The sequence below is a fragment of the Antedon mediterranea genome, chromosome 4, assembly GCF_964355755.1.
Source record: "Antedon mediterranea chromosome 4, ecAntMedi1.1, whole genome shotgun sequence".
NCBI classification, from domain to species: Eukaryota; Metazoa; Echinodermata; class Crinoidea; order Comatulida; family Antedonidae; genus Antedon; species Antedon mediterranea.
The window spans coordinates 825,736-842,011 of NC_092673.1; the positions used below are offsets into that span (position 1 = coordinate 825,736).

Genomic DNA, 16,276 nt, shown 5'->3' on the forward strand with positions numbered 1-16,276 from the left:
AAAAACAAGTTAGACAGTTGGAAAAAGATAAAGATAAAACAGGGAATGAAGTAGAAATTCTAAGAGAAGAGAAGAAACAACAAATTAAAGTTATTGAAAAGCAGAGTAAGGAACTACAAGCTCTGAATACACAAATTGGACAATTACGAATAAAAGTAAAGAATACTCATGAATCTTTAAAGAAGGCTACTGGGGAGAAAGATGAACATTTGAAGACAAGCTTAAAATTGAACAAATTAGTAAAACAATATGAGGAAAAATTAAACCATCTGACGAAAGAAAACGAGGAACACCAAAGAAAATTAAAAGAGGCTAAAATTGAATTTTATTTGAAAAGGTTATCAGACAGTTATTATTATTTTAAAGTTGTTATAGGTGTAATCATTTTATCAATTATTTTCAATCCCTATTTTATCTTGTGCATAAAACAATTGTATTATCTCATCGTTTATATATTTAAAAAAGTATAATGTAACATTTCCTGTATTTGAAAGGGTTTATAGGTTATATGCAATAAAACCTGATTGATTTTGTCAGAGTTGATGGATTAGTTTTTGGCCAAGTTGACTTGAGGCCGAGTTGACTTGAGGCCGAGTTGACTTGAGGCCGAGTTGACTTGGGGCCGACTTGACGTGGGGCCGACTTGACTTGGGGCCAACTTGACGTGGGGCCGACCTGACTTTGGCCGAGACGGTTTAGGGCCGAGTTGACCTGCACATGTGTATATTTACAGCTATTATACACTTAAAGCAACAGTATAGTACTAGCCAACAAATGTAAAATAAGGCTTACCGTAACTTAATTTTTGATAATTTTTTTAGGATTTCATTTTGAATATTTGATGATACAATAGTTATCTCTAATAGATTAACAATCCTAAAATAAAAACTCTGGAAATTTAAAAACCAAAACTTCCGTACCTAACCTACCTCAATGCCATTATATATATTAAAATATTTATTTCAGTATATAAAAGTTGTACCAGTACCTAATTCAGAGATGATAGTAACATATTAATAAATATGATAAAATACAATATATTTTTATCTATTTATTCCTGGTACATTTGTGTAATAAACAAAAGAGAATACAGTTGAATTAGCTGAATTCTCCCACTAGGGTGCACATGCGCAACCATATTCATTGCTGTTTATCGTAGCATTAATTGTATTTTGAACACAAAATACTCAAGTTTGTGATATGACATTAAAAATAGAATAAAAAAAAAAAAAATTGAAAATTCAGTACATTACTCACTTATAGCCTCAGAAAATAATTAAAAATATTCTTCATAAACAATAAGACTAACAGTATGAATATAATCTTCCAGAATTATCAAGAAATAGTTGGACTTATAAAATAGTAATATGTTTTCGAAAGAAGATTTTACTTTGAAATTTAAAATTATACATTAAAGAAAAATCCTTGGCTAAAATCTTATCCTCAACAAGTGAGTTAGCTTTTACAAGTAGAAGATCTCTTTGTAAACTATTAATTAGGGCTGTCGAAAGTCCATTACAAAAACATTTTTATATCATACATTTCTGCTACAATACATTTTGGTTCATGGGTTTCGTTTCTGTATTCATATTTAAATTAATATTGATTTTTCTACAAAAAGAAAGGATAATTTGCATTCAAGTGCGATTTCAAACAATAATGTGCCGACTGAACTTTGATATTGTCAATGTTAAAGGGCGTTTCAATGACAAGAAATTGGTTTTCCCAGGGCAGTTTACCTCACAGGCAACTAACCACAAACCAACCAGGAAGCTCACCATACATAATATATTTAACAAGGTACAGTCGTATAGATTTGTCCTGGGACTATCCCACCCAGCAGATTCTTTTTACTGATTTTTGGCTATATAATTAATATAACAGATATCACCTCAGGTAATAATTGTATGTCATTATTTTAGGGTATAATAATAATATGTTTATACAGTGTAAAACTATATAAATTATATCATAGGAAATGTTTTTTAAGTAGGTAACCTTAGCAAATGTCTTGATAGGTCCCCAAATGGCGATAAGGTTCACCATTAGCCGTTTACATATTCACAGAATGCAAATAAACTATTCCAATCACAATTGTTCTATGTTTCATTTATCAATTGTTTTATTGAATAAAATATGTGTACATGTACAGTATTTGCCAAGACCATAAGGAATATTATGCCTATACATACTCAACGATCAATACATAGAGGTGCACATTTGAGTACATAAACAGTATTAGGTGAACAAATAGGTACACCAATAAACATTTAAATTAGTATATGCTTCAAGTATTTTGTACAAAAGATCTGGGATTGGTTATTATGTATATAAAACCATAGAGAAATGAATTCTTCTCCTTGAAAAGGTTTTCCGTCATTACGACATTACACTTTCCATGATTTGTTTCCATGTTTATCTGTTTTGGGCAGGAGTGTTATTGTGCTAAAGTCTACATTTTTTTCTTTTAAATCTTTTTTGGTTTATCCAGTTTTCTTTTGGTCTACCTGGTGGTCTATTTACTTTTTTTTCAGTTTCCTTCATTCCTTGTTTAATTGGCGAATTGCCTATGTCAAAACCAAGCTATAAGGTACTACAATTCAACAACTGAAGTGAATTTGGGTGATATAAAGAATTGTTGGCACATCTCATAATTAGTAACCTACAGAAATTGTATTAATCAGTAATAAGTTGACATTTTTTATAGCAAAATTTATATATAGAAAAATCTAGTCATGTCGCGGGTAGTATAATTCTGGACAATTATTTCACCCCCAGTAGATAATACGATGTCTAGGAACACAGTGTACATTTTAGTAATGGCAAGTAGACTTGAAAAGGAATACATGTTATAACAACATATTAACGCCAGGCTAGTGATCTGGAGGTCGTGGGTTCGAGAACTACTTGCGTATTTTTTCGCAAGTATTCTCAAATGTACTTAGTATAAAGTACAAATTACGTCAGAGTAGGGCAAAACATCCAATTACTCAACTCCCTGACGCAAAGCTACAATGACAATCCTGTTGGTGCAGTACCCGCTGCTTACTTGAGCTCGAATCTAACCACTAGCCATTTTTTTCTTTTAAATCTCAAGCTCAGTGGTCTAGAGGTATGAACGCCAGGCTAGTGATCTGGAGGTGTGGGTTGGAATCCCACCCGAGAACTACTTATTCTAAGTATTCTCAAATGTACTTAGTATAAAGTACAAATTACGTCAGAGTAGGGCAAAACATCTAATTACTCAACTCCCTGACGCAAAGCTACAATTACAAACATATTAAAAACAAATCAAATCAAATCAATTAACATTTATTTCCAAAATGGTGGCGTCACCAAAAAAGCAAAGCTTGTGTCAAGGACGCCCAAACAAAACAAATAAATAAGACACAGAAATGAAAATAACAATAAACGCATATCGGTACTTCCAGTTTTAAAATTAGAACAATTATTAATTTCAATGCCAATAGCTCCCACTCCCTAATAAAAAGGGGGACAATTAGTGCATACATCATAACATTCGCAACTATTTTTCAGATAAATATGGATATGGATGGAAGTGAAGCAGACAAAAAGTTTATAGCCTTAAAAACCAAATTCAGTGAACACTACAATGACCACAAATACCATTGGCTCAAATTTTGCCTTTTTGGTATAGTGCATGTATCAGATCTTACTGATGAAACTTGTAAAGCACATAGTTTGCTAAATAAACTGGATGACTTTGGTAAAATCAAAGCTACTAACGTTGACTTCCTGCTAGAGATTGCAAATTTATCAGGTTTGCAGAAGGCAAAAGATCTTGTAAATCAATATATGAGTGATAACAAGGTTCAAAACACTTACAAGGAAATATTGTCACCTTATCGTAAAGGACTTTACAAAACCATGGAAAATGTTGGACCAGACGACATGCATAAAGTTATTGAGGACTATCAGCTGCAAAAGTCAACTACTATGTGGGATGTGGTATTCCAACTAGAAATCCGTACAGAATTAGCAGATCATGAAGACAAAATAAGGATGTTTGCTAGTCTACTTAATCCATTAGCAAGGAACAAACTACTTGATATTTGTATGTTTTAAAAAATTCTTTTTGTACCATGTGGATTATTGAATAATGTCTAAATTGTGACTTACAAATTCTTATTTCGTCTTATTGTTCAGTTAACATGGAAATTCCCCAAGGCTCTTTTCTTACTTTTTACAATCTTTATTAATAACTTTATTGCAAATAGTGTGCGTGATGCATGATGGGAAGGAAATGTCAAAATGCGTAATAGGATTTATAGGATTTCATAAATTCATTCATTACAGTAAAACATGGGAGTTTAATAGACTATACTAACAAACTGAAATAGTATTTTTTAGCTGTCCAGTAGAACCACCGTGGCTTTGGCATATAAATAATACTATTTAAAGTGGCACTCAGAACTAACATTTTTGGAGAGTGATATATACTAATTTAGACCAAAAAAATCACTTAAATTTTTATGATTTTGATTAATTAATTATACAAGACGTGGAATCATTTGAAAAAAAAAAATTGGACTAGATCAGTTTCAGTTGCCTGGCAATTTTTGGTATCTCTAATCTGCTTTTCTAGGCTAGGCCTAGAAATATGTTGTTGACATAATTCACAGTAAATAAATAATGAATGTTTTATATTTGTGCAATGGTTCGTCTTATTTCAATTCAATTTAATATAGTGTAACCTTTCATCTTTAAAGATGTATTGTCCCCCTGAAAAAAATTTTTTTTTCAATATTTTTGTTGAATAGGCCATTTTAATTGCACATAAAAGTTATTCACTTTGACCTCAATTTGGATTGAAAAAAATAATTTTTTACACGGAAAAATCGCAATTTAATGCAAAAATTAACCAACCGGAAGCTATTTGTCTGGAAGACAAATGTGTTCCGGTTTAATTTAACCCTTGACCTGAGTTAGCTCATAAATATTCATATTGTATGGATACATCATGTGGATGATGATGCTTTCCAAATCAACAGCCAACAACGATACAGTCGAGACGCAGAGTGCTCAAATGACCGTTAAATCGCTAATTTTCCCCTGCGCATGCGCCATTTTTATACCAGGAAGTAGAAATTGTTTACACTTAGCGACGAACCGCGATGAATTTTTGCATGGAAGAGCCTTCAGAAATCCAGTAAAATTTCACCAATCAGGAACCTAATTCACTTGCCAAATATGGTAAAGGCTTACCAAATATAGAAAGAATCTTCCCGCCGACTTTTTTTCGTATAAAAGGACGGACATTTAAATCGGCGTCCATTTTTCGAAATCGTAGCTGTCGAGGGCTCAAGTGAGGTAAGTTTTGATTCTGGTTTGTTTTGGTTTGAAACAAACCAGCCGATTTTTTCTTCACAAGCCAAAATTAATAACATTCTAGTATGTGTTCAATACACATATAATACATATTCTGAGAAAGATTTGGCTCTGTTCATTCATGAGAACTATTAAAATTTAGTGCAAGTTGAGCAGTCACTTTTTTCGGGCCGCCGCCATCTTTGTATGTATTCCTTAGCTATATCGTAGATAGCGCCTGTGCTTTAGCAGATCAATCTTTACCAATCACGGGGCTTTGGTTTGACATATTAGGTTTTGATCGACTATTTATTGATTATCACGCAATTATAATGTTATTTGAAGTTATATTTTGGGGAAATTTGTAATTATAAACTGAATAAAATACATTGAGATTTCGGTCTGTATATAGAAATAGGGCCGGCCTACTGTAACTAGTAGTAGGGCGGATCAACTGTCCACTAGGGCTAGCTAGGCCGATCTGTTTAGAAGTTTCCTATATAGTTATTTCGTACGGATTGAACTATTAGTAATTACCCTATGCTATTGGAACTAAATTTGTAATTTTTTTTATTATATGCACCTAGGCCTAGTCCCAGCTGTAGAGCATACTATCTAGGCCTAGCAGCTAGTCAGAGAAGAGCCAGTCAGCCGGCTCCTGCCCAGGCTATTATGCTGATGCTAGGCCAGCTGGAGTGTTCAACACTCGGCCAGAAATCGATGGTACCAAGCTCACCAGATGTACTAAAATAAACCTATAAAGGAAGTATACAATGATACTGTAATATTTTCTTTTTATTTTATTTTGCAGGTGTTTGGATGCCAGCGTTTGATCACCTCAATTAGTCAGCATACCGTATCAAGCCAGAATGTCTGCTTACTGTTGTGAACCAACTTTCATGTGCATTTACTACGCCAATTTATATCAAGTTTAATATGTGTGCTATGTAAATAAGTTATAGAACTATATGATATATTTGATTTTATTTAATAATATTATAATAATTAGATTTGTTTGTCTTAGAATAGTATAAAAATAGTATTTTTACATGCAGTATAATTTTGAAAGTATTTATGCCAATACTTTGCCATAATAAAATAAAAACATCTCGTTACATTCTGCATTGTCTAGGATTAATTTCAATAATAATAATATAGGTGCTATTTAAAAACAAAAATTTAAGAAATTTCAGCAGGTGGCTGGTTTCTGTTTTGTTTTTATATTCAATTTCCATTTTATTGGAAATTACTTAATCCAAACTAATTTAAATAAGTTTATAAACCAGTATTTGTTCCAGTTATATTGCCGTATAGCTTTCATCATGGTAGTGTAAATATTGTATAGTGCATAATAATTACAGTATATATATTTATTTATTTTATCAGCATTTAACTTCTATCTAGTCTTTTTAAATGTTATCGTATTTATGTTTAAATTCGTGCTGCATAATTGTATTAGGTTACATGTTTCCCAGTTCTCCAAAATATACCAAAGAGATTCATTCAGTTAAAATTACACTTTTAATGTTTTATAACTCTACCAGAATCATTTTTGTATATTTTAGGATAGTTTGTTAATGATAATTTTTATCATACAACAGTTATGAGTTGAAATAAAATAAAGTACAGTATAAATTTAAAAAATTCTTCTTTGTGTTTTATTTTTATTATGTAGTTTTTTGAAGAATTTGTGGTGTGATGATTGCAGTGATGCATTGTAAATTAATATTTATTAATTAATAACAATAATAAATGGAATTTAAAATTAAATCACATAAATACTGTAATGCAGTCGGACCTTGACAGTTTTTATTAAAAGCAGTCTGGTTCCCCTACGACTAATGCCATGACGTCATTTTAAGCCGTCTGGTGCTGTAAGGCTATTGCCATTACGTCATTTCTCTCGTCGGAAAATGGCTGCTATTTCAGAATTCATTCGCTTCACTCAAACGAATCCAGCCGTTTTTTTCTTCAAGAGAGTTTAACGATTTCCTTTGGTAGAAATGTTTGGAATATATATTTACGTCATATACCTAAAATCCGTGACTGTTCATACGATTTTCAGTGAGTTATTAAATTTTTTTCGACTAAAGTTACTCATCACTACGCCAGTCGCCGCTAGCCTACGCTAAGGTCGCCACAAACTTTCACTTGGCTAGGCTAAATATGATCGAATTTTTGAATTCTATACAGGTAAAATCCCTTAAATATTATTTATAAATACAAAATACCCTGTAAATCGTTAATAAAATCTCATAATTTTACACGGAAATTCAGAACTTTTTTCTCTCGATCGCCGGTAGCAATGGCGGCGATTCAAATTTCGAGATTGTGATAATTTCGAGGTCACGCAACTCTGCGTCTCGACTGGATAGCAATGCATGCGTGCGAGAGAGTCGAGTAGTGATGCGAGACGAATCTTGAAGAAAACACGAAAACTATAGCTAGCAGAATGCTAAGTTAGAATTACAGTTGGTAACTTTGATGTTGAATCTTATTCATTTAGGTGAGTTTTTGTTTCGCTAACAGGAGAGGCCTAGCTAGGCCTAGGCCCGAATTTGCTGCTACTGTACTACTAGTCTACTACTACTACTAGCACTGACAGTCTCGAGTAGCCTAACTGCTGCCTACTTCTGTCTCTAGAAGTAGAGTGTAGTAGGCCTAGGCAGGGTGTCTAGGCAGTACACTGCTAGCTAGGGCTACAGTAGACCACCACCAGAAGGGATGTATTTTTGTTTTAATCATGATGAATTGGTTTAATTTTTAAAGATTTCAACTATCTATTCGGCAGTGAAAATTAAAAAAAAAAGAAAATCTTAATATTGTTTTGGATGTTTTACTGATGCAATATTTAAAAAATATTTTCTGTATCAAATGCAATAGGTTCAAATTAACATTCCGCAAATAAACATTTTAATTTTTATGCAGATATTTTGACACAAATTTCTTTTTTTTTTTAGGTTGATTGAACAATAAGAGCAGGTAGTGAGAAACATAAAATGTATCGTACAGTGGCAACATTCACAATTTATTGAAACGTTTCTTACTATTAAAATGACACTTTGTAATGGATGTGAGCGATCTTAGAAGACTATAGCTGTCGTAATTACTGCCATTAATCAACACATTGATAATTTAGACAAATTGACACAAAAAACAATACAGGAATTCAATAAGATATACTCTATATATATATTTTATTAACTCCTTTTGAACTGTAATATTTACAGTAAAATTGTGAAGTGTAAGTAAATTTGAAGAATTTATCCTGTGTACTGAACTGTTGTAATAGGTTTTTTTTTATTTATTGAATGTTATGTTTACAAAATAATGTACTGTACATATAATACAAAAAAAATTATACAATATTTTACAAGCTGGACAAGAACATATTGGCCGAATGCAGCAGGAGAGTCAGAAATATTTTTCCTGCAATGCAATCATATTCCAATACCGAGTCTATCATTGTTGTCTTTGGGTGACCTCTGTTCCAGTCTTCATCAGCTCAACGTCTTTAAAAAAAGTAAAAGCAAAGTATGAAAATCTGGAAAAAATAGATCATGCATATTTGGTGCAAAATTGGGCTAGTGAAATTGCTTACTTTGACATAGTCAAATAAGTATACTACCTTTCTATGGTAATTAAAACACATTACTTATAATGTTATAACTTATATAAAGAGAAAATAAATATTTGACTTACTACAGTACAGAGAACATTTGTTGTTTGTGTTGTAAAATGGCTAAGCTGGCTTTTCCCCTCTGTCTACTTGTACAGTGCTGCTGGAAGGTTCTCAATTTCAGGCTTGTATTGCAACCATTTTCCCTGAAAAATGTTTGTTTTATTTTTATCATAAAAATTTGTTAAATTAAACAAGCTTCAACTGTAAATATATATGGTACAGCAAGCTGGCTGTATTTTCGGAATGTAGCTAAGATTGATGGCATATAGCCTAGGCCAGTCTATGAAGAGTACAATGTATAGGGCCTAGCTGGGCATCTTCTGCAGGTACCCGATTGTCACAGTCTGCTTGCTACTAGCCTAGTAATATGCAGCAGCATGTATTAATCTAGGCCTAGCCCTGAACTGAAAAAATCCCAGGCTAAGTTAATTAATTTACCTTCCTGATATTATTGCGTTATATATATTATTATATTTAAAATAACCGTCTAGGCCTACTTACCGACAAATTAACAGCTCAGCTTTACATATTTATACGATCAGGCCAGGGAAACCCGCATAACAGTCGAATCGCGTCGATCTCTGGTGGTGTTGTACATACAACGTGCATCGTCCATTGTTAGATCAGATCTCTGCTGTGTGGATGCTCATTAACATATCATGCATATGTATGAGTTAGCTCTACCGGCCTAATTTCTGAGCCGATGAGTTCGAAAAAATGGTAAACTTATTTTGATTTTTTTATAAGCGAAATCAATATTTTTTTCGGATTTTTTTTCGGTGGAAGTGAATAACTTTATGTTAACTACAAAACGGTCTATTCAAAATTTGATTTTTTTCATCTTTATTTTTCATTTTTTGGGGGACAATACATCTTTAACCTCATAAAATTATTTGCCTTATCATATACTTTTGTATACTACTATTATGCTTCCGCATATTGACTGTTGTTCACTTTGGGATTCAAAAGGTATTAGGACATATGCATCCAACCTTTGCAGAATCATATGCTTTGCGAATAAAATTTAACTGGATACCCTTTCATCTATTTTCCTTTCCACTTTCAATTTTATAAATGTTTCTAGCAAAATTATTTTCAACTTGGCTGTCTTGCTTTCAAAGCAGCAACTGGTTCTGCATCGGATAACCACATTACTTGTGGTATGCATACTCGATCTGTAACTGTTTGTCTCAAAACTGCAGTTCTTCAAAATATCTTTTATATACAGAGTCACTACTTCCTTTCTGAATTCTTTTCATATGCAATATATCTTATTTTAATGTTATTTTTAATATATATATGAGGCCTGGCATCACAAAAGCGGCGCAGAGTCGCAACCCGAACTTTTGAGATATTTAGCCTTGAAGTTCAGAATGTGAAAATCGGCCTAACCTATCCATTTTAAAATTTCAATAAAAAACGATACTATAAACACTTATCTTTAACATATCGAACTCTTGTTCATAAAAAAATATCACAAGTATGTGTATTTTGCAATTATTTAAGTCGTTTCCATTGAAAATCATTAGGAAATTGTATTTTTGTTCACTCAAAAATCAACTTTCTTTACGGCGCTTTTGTAAACAAACCGCTTACCCGAATGACGTCATGTTTGGTACCTATTTGTTCGAAAATATATCAGCTACCATAATTTACCACAACCTAAGGGATTTTTTTTAATCTAGGCAATGGAAATTTGTTTTATTAAGGTGTTAGGTTGCTGAAATTTCTAACAAGAATTTGTGAATCCTTGACTGTGATTGGCTATAGAGATTAATTACGCTCTCTGATTGGCTGACGCTTTTGTTTACGATGAAACAGGATGTCTTCCATCGTAGTTTCTCGAATGAACGTTTCAACATTTAATGAATATTTAGGAAGTTAATCGTTATTTTTATCCATATATTTTTTTTAAATAACAAAAAATATAATATTATGTACCACACAATGATATATTTTCGACTAGTTTGCAGTTATTGAAAGGAAAATAGCGAGTTTTGACAGAGAGTCTGGTTGCGTTGATCGACGGGCTAGGCCAAGCTAATCGGTGTCGCTACTTCATTGTTGATTTTCTCAAAATGAAGATTTCCTGAGTTAGAAAGTATCTCGTATGTTTTCATTAATAACTCTTCATATAATAAACCAATTTTAATAAACAACACCTCATTTTAAAGCTTATTAAATGTAGATTACGAATATATAAAAATCTAAAAAATGATTATTTCCGACACTACGCCTATTTTGTGATGCCATGCCTCATATATATTTTTAATGGTTTGTTTGAGCCAATTTGTATTATTGTTATTTATCCAAAGTCAACATATTAAAACATAGCAGCAAAAATGCTGAATTGAGTTCTAATTTACATGAGGCAAAAAACCAAATTCAAATTTTACTTTTGTTCAAGTTTGGCATCATATTGTTAAACCCTAAATTAATTTAGGATATTACTTAACTAATGCGTTTTAAAAAGATATCTTTTGCTTTATTGAAGGGACTCGCATACCAATAAACCTAAAGAGACGACATCCTGACTCGATGCAAATAACTTCTCAACATTCAAGTGAACATTTGCAAATTATTCGCAATGGAAAACAGGTAGTATCACTAGTTCATGATAAACACAACGACATTGAAATTTTGCTTAAAAAGAATGGTTGTACATCTGTTAATTTGATTGAAGGTTCTATAATATTTGATGTGGGTTTATACGATCCTAATGCACTAGAGAAACTATATGAACAACATCTTAATGGAAAGCTTCTTCAAGATCTAGCAGAAATATTATTTGTTGAGAAATACAGGAAGGCGTTTGAAAAAGCATGGGAACTACACATTAATACAGAAAAGTTCATCACTGCACTCAAGGTGCTAACAGGAAAATGTAAACAATATATGTTTTTTACTTGTTTAATTGTTCAAAATAATTAAGTATAAAGTATGACTCTCCCAATACCAAACTTTCTGAAAAAATTAAAACTTTGTTGTTTCTTCTTTCCTGCATAAGACGTTTTACTTCATTCTCTTTTTGGCTTTTCTCTATTTTCCTATGACTAGCTTGCGTCTGCAAGGCATCTATAGTGTTAGTAAAAATCTTGTTCTCATCTAACATTTTCTGACTTTTAGCTTGTAGATCCCGAATGTACCTTGTACAAGATGCAATAGTCACAGGTGAAACAGGAACCACTGAATATGAGCCAGTAGAAGAAACTGTACTTAGTGATACTGACAATGATACTAAAGATGAAGAGAGTTCTGAAGAAAACCAAGTTTTGAAATTGCAAATTTACGACTTGCAAAAAGAAAACGAATATTTGTCTGGAGAAGTTAAAGTTTTACAATTGCAAATTTCTGATTTGCAGAAAGCCCTTCAAGAAGAAATCTCAACAGAGTTGACTAAAAAGAAAAATAAATATAAAAATATCATACAAGAAAATGAAAGTGAAATTAGAGATAAGAAACGTGAAATTGATTCATTAAAAACTGAATTAAACAAACAAGCAATTTGGAGTCAATTTAAAGATAATGAAGTTAAAACTCTAAGAGAAGAGATGGAAGAGCAACAGCAACAATTAAATGAAAAAATATCCAGGTTGACAAAAGAAAATGAAGATTTAAGTTTACTATGTTTTGGTATTTGCATTATAGGCATTTTGTTAGTTATATATTATATTATTTGTTTTATATTTGACTGTTTTGGTATTCTTTTCTCATACTGACTACACAGATCTTTACAAATTTATAAAACATTGTATTCAATTTGTTCATTGTAGAATGATCATTTTAAGTTTACATATTGTGGAAATATCATTTATTGTGCTTAAACAAAATGTTTTTCCCTTCTCTATAATTAGTTACTATAATTATTACATCTGTTAAATCCCACAATCAATCAATATTAAACAATGTAGTATAAATACACTCATTTACAAAAGCAAAACGCAGTTACAAAGAAGACTAAGAGAGAAAGAAATAAATATTTGGCATTTATATCATTTTACTATATATAGTGTAAACAGGTTTAGGCTACAATTAGTAAGTATACAGTTAGACCTACTATTATAAAATAATAATAATATTAGCATCTTTTATTTTACCATCAAACTTTAATTTAACAATCCAAGTTCAGGTGTGAATTGGAATTTCCAAAGGACATCCGTGAAATAGCCTATGAAGGATACAATGTTTTGATGTACATTTCTTGATTTTTTGAAATTATTTAAAACCAAATAAAATAATTTATGTGTAATTGTAAACATATTAAATTTATTAAGATCTTGTGACAAAATCCATTTATTTTTTAGGTTTTATCTGTTAAATTGTATTTTTTATGCATTTTGATTTAAAACATAACACAATAAAAATCATACAAATAATCTAGGTACACAATTTTAAATGGCTATTTACATTTTTTTTTTTCCAAACAGTGGATACATTTTTTCTTTTATAGATGAAAAATTTAATTTGAAGAAAAAGTTCATTTTAAAACAAGAAATTTAGAAGAAGAAAACCAAATCAGATAACAACAATGTCAAGTGAAAATTGTTGTACAAGATGTAAAGAAAATCAAGAGAAAATTGAAAAGATGTTGGTAGAAAAAGAAAATTTTAAATTGGAAATCGATAATTTGATAAAAAGAAATAATAAGGAAACCACAAAAATTGAAGAAGTTTCAAAAGAGTTAACCAAAACAAAAAATAAATTTAACAATATTCTTTCAGAAAAGGAAAGTGAAATTAGAGATAAGAATCGTGAAATTTTTGATCTAAAATCTGAATCTAGAAAAGATGAAAATTGGATAAAATACTATGAAATGGAAGTTGCAAGACTAAAAAAGGATGTGAAAGCTAAAGATAAGGAATGCAGTGATCAACACAAAGATACAAAGAGTATGGGAAATAAAAAAAATGAAGATTCAACACTAAAGGAAAATATAATTTCTGCTATTATTTTTATTGTTATTTTTTGTTTATTATGTAAACAAAATGATATTTTGTTATTTTCAATGGATATTAAAAAGCAAAATATTTCTGGAGAAATTTGCAGCTTGCAGAAAGGTAAAATCTTTGAACTATTTCAAAGTTACTTCCAAAATGTACAGAAAAGAGAAATCAAAGAAACAATTCATCATCCCCAAGATATATACCGAAATAATGACTAAACAATGCGTAAATAACACTATAGATATAAAGTCATGAACAGGCAGTTAATTTGGGTGTAGACAAATTATGTACAAGAGTCCAGAAGCAGCAATAATACAATCAAATATCAAATACTCTAAATAATATAATAGTAAAGGTCTGTGAAAATCATACGCTGTCAATCTCACACGTGCATCAGACATGCAAAAAATGTCGGAAAAGTAGACCTATCATTTTGCCGATTGCTGCGCGCCACATGGGAGTGTCACTTCGCTGATTACTAGCTGCATTGTGGGAGTACATTGCATAAGTGTTTGATCCAAAAATTACTGGAGTAATAATATGTACAGTGCTTAGAGGGTTCACAACATTAGGCGATTTATAAATCTAGGATATTATTATTAATTGCAGCTAATTAGAGGTGCCATTTATCATGAATTTTATGTGCGAGAGTACCATTTCTGATCAACTAGGGGTGTAATTTAACTACAGGCCCTTTGTTGGTTTATTCCACAATTTTTATTTTAATAAAATATTTTATTTTTCTGACTAAACCACTGATCTCTAGGTGTACATGTTCTTAGATTAGAAGTAAAATAGTATCAGGACAGTATCCCAGAAAAGAGATAATTTATTTTAAATGGGGATTGTGGGTTTAAAATTACTATTAAAGAAAATAATATAATAGTTTGTTCTTGAACATATGTACAGTATACTGATGTACTATATACATACATTGTCTTTAAATGTACAATGGAAAAAGGTCTCCTTAGTATTAAGATAAATACGGAATTTTTTGCGCTGCCTTTACCGGTTACCACAAATTTGTCCTGTTTCTGCTCCCAAGAAGGAAGGATAAAATTGTCATCTTTTAAAAACGAGAGACCAAAAACCGATAATAACAATGTCAAGCGAAAATCTGGTTGTACAAGATGCAATAGTCACAGGTGAAAAAGGAACCACAGTAGAGCCAGTAGAAGAAACCATACTTAGTGATACTGACAATGATACTGAAGATGAAGAGAGTTCTGAAGAAAACCAAGTTTTGAAATTGCTAATATACGACTTGCAAAAAGAAAACCAATATTTGTCTGGAGATTTCTAACTTGCAGCAAATCTAGAAGAAATCAAGGAAAGGGAAAACTTATCAACAGAGTTGACTAAAAATAAAAATAAATATAACAATATCATACATGAAAATGAATATGAAATTAGAGATAAGAAACGTGAAATTGATTCATTAAAAACTGAATTAATCTCAGAAGGAATGAGGACTCGGCAAAAAGAAGATGAAGTTACAAAACTAAGAGAGGAGCTGGAAGACCTGCGGAAACAAGTACAGGCAAACAGAAAAGAAAATAAAGTATCATGTTCATGTGTATGCTTTTGTTTACTGGGACTTATTATTGTTATTATAATGTTTGTGTATAATTTCTGGAATTTTGCAAAATGGTTAGTGTTATAAATAAAGGTAAATATATTGGCAACCCATTGATTCATAGATGACATGAATTAACTGCAGATCTGGCATCATTGCACCTTATAAAGTGTTGTAAGCCTTGTAAGTCTATGTGTTCCAAAATATACAGCTAAAACAGTGGAGCTGTGCTGTAGAGCTTGATGTTTAACATGCCTGCCTTCTAATCACTAAGGGTTCAACCTAGTGTCAAATGAGACTTTAGTTTTAAGCATGATACATTATAAACTACATTAGTTGCTCACTGTTGGATGTGAATTAAATTAAAAAAATAAACAAACAAATTAGACACAATTAGCCTGGGAAATAGACATTTAAACAAGTGGGTTAAAACAGAGTCAAATTGTTTCTGTGTGTATGAGCATTAAAGAAACGCAATGTACCTTCAGTTTTGCTTTGTTTAATGAGACTGGGTTTTGAAGAAAGCTATAATTCTTTACTTTATAATTGAGGGATACAGCACAACATGTTGTAGTATTTTAAAACCACAGCATCGAAAACCAGCAAACTACTACTTGATTTGAAAAACAAAATTTGAGTTAATCTCCTTGAACAAATACTATGTGTGTGTTGCCATAACAATAAACAATAGTTATGAATGCCCTATTACCTATGTTCACAATGATAAACATAAACTATGAGCCATAC

The 16,276-nt window shown here is 31.4% G+C and overlaps 3 protein-coding genes across 3 annotated transcripts in view; 1 reads left to right on the forward strand and 2 right to left on the reverse strand.

Moving 5' to 3' along the window:
• Positions 1-16,276, reverse strand: part of LOC140046087 (cilia- and flagella-associated protein 46-like) — a 58,575-nt gene that overhangs the window by 22,921 nt on the left and 19,378 nt on the right. The gene's annotated exons all lie outside the window — the stretch shown is intronic.
• On the forward strand, positions 1,505-15,256 carry LOC140046573 (uncharacterized). Its single transcript, XM_072091272.1, has 5 exons — positions 1,505-1,896; positions 11,505-11,894; positions 12,137-12,643; positions 13,732-13,899; positions 15,084-15,256. The coding sequence occupies exons 2-5, from the start codon at positions 11,549-11,551 to the stop codon at positions 15,254-15,256; spliced, it is 1,194 nt and encodes a 397-aa protein (XP_071947373.1). The 5' UTR covers positions 1,505-1,896; positions 11,505-11,548.
• Positions 4,892-16,276, reverse strand: part of LOC140046095 (fibroblast growth factor 8-like) — a 251,885-nt gene continuing 240,500 nt past the window's right edge. The window contains exon 6 of the transcript XR_011844731.1: positions 4,892-4,901. The gene's annotated coding sequence lies outside the window, so the exon portion shown is untranslated. The remainder of the gene's footprint in view (positions 4,902-16,276) is intronic.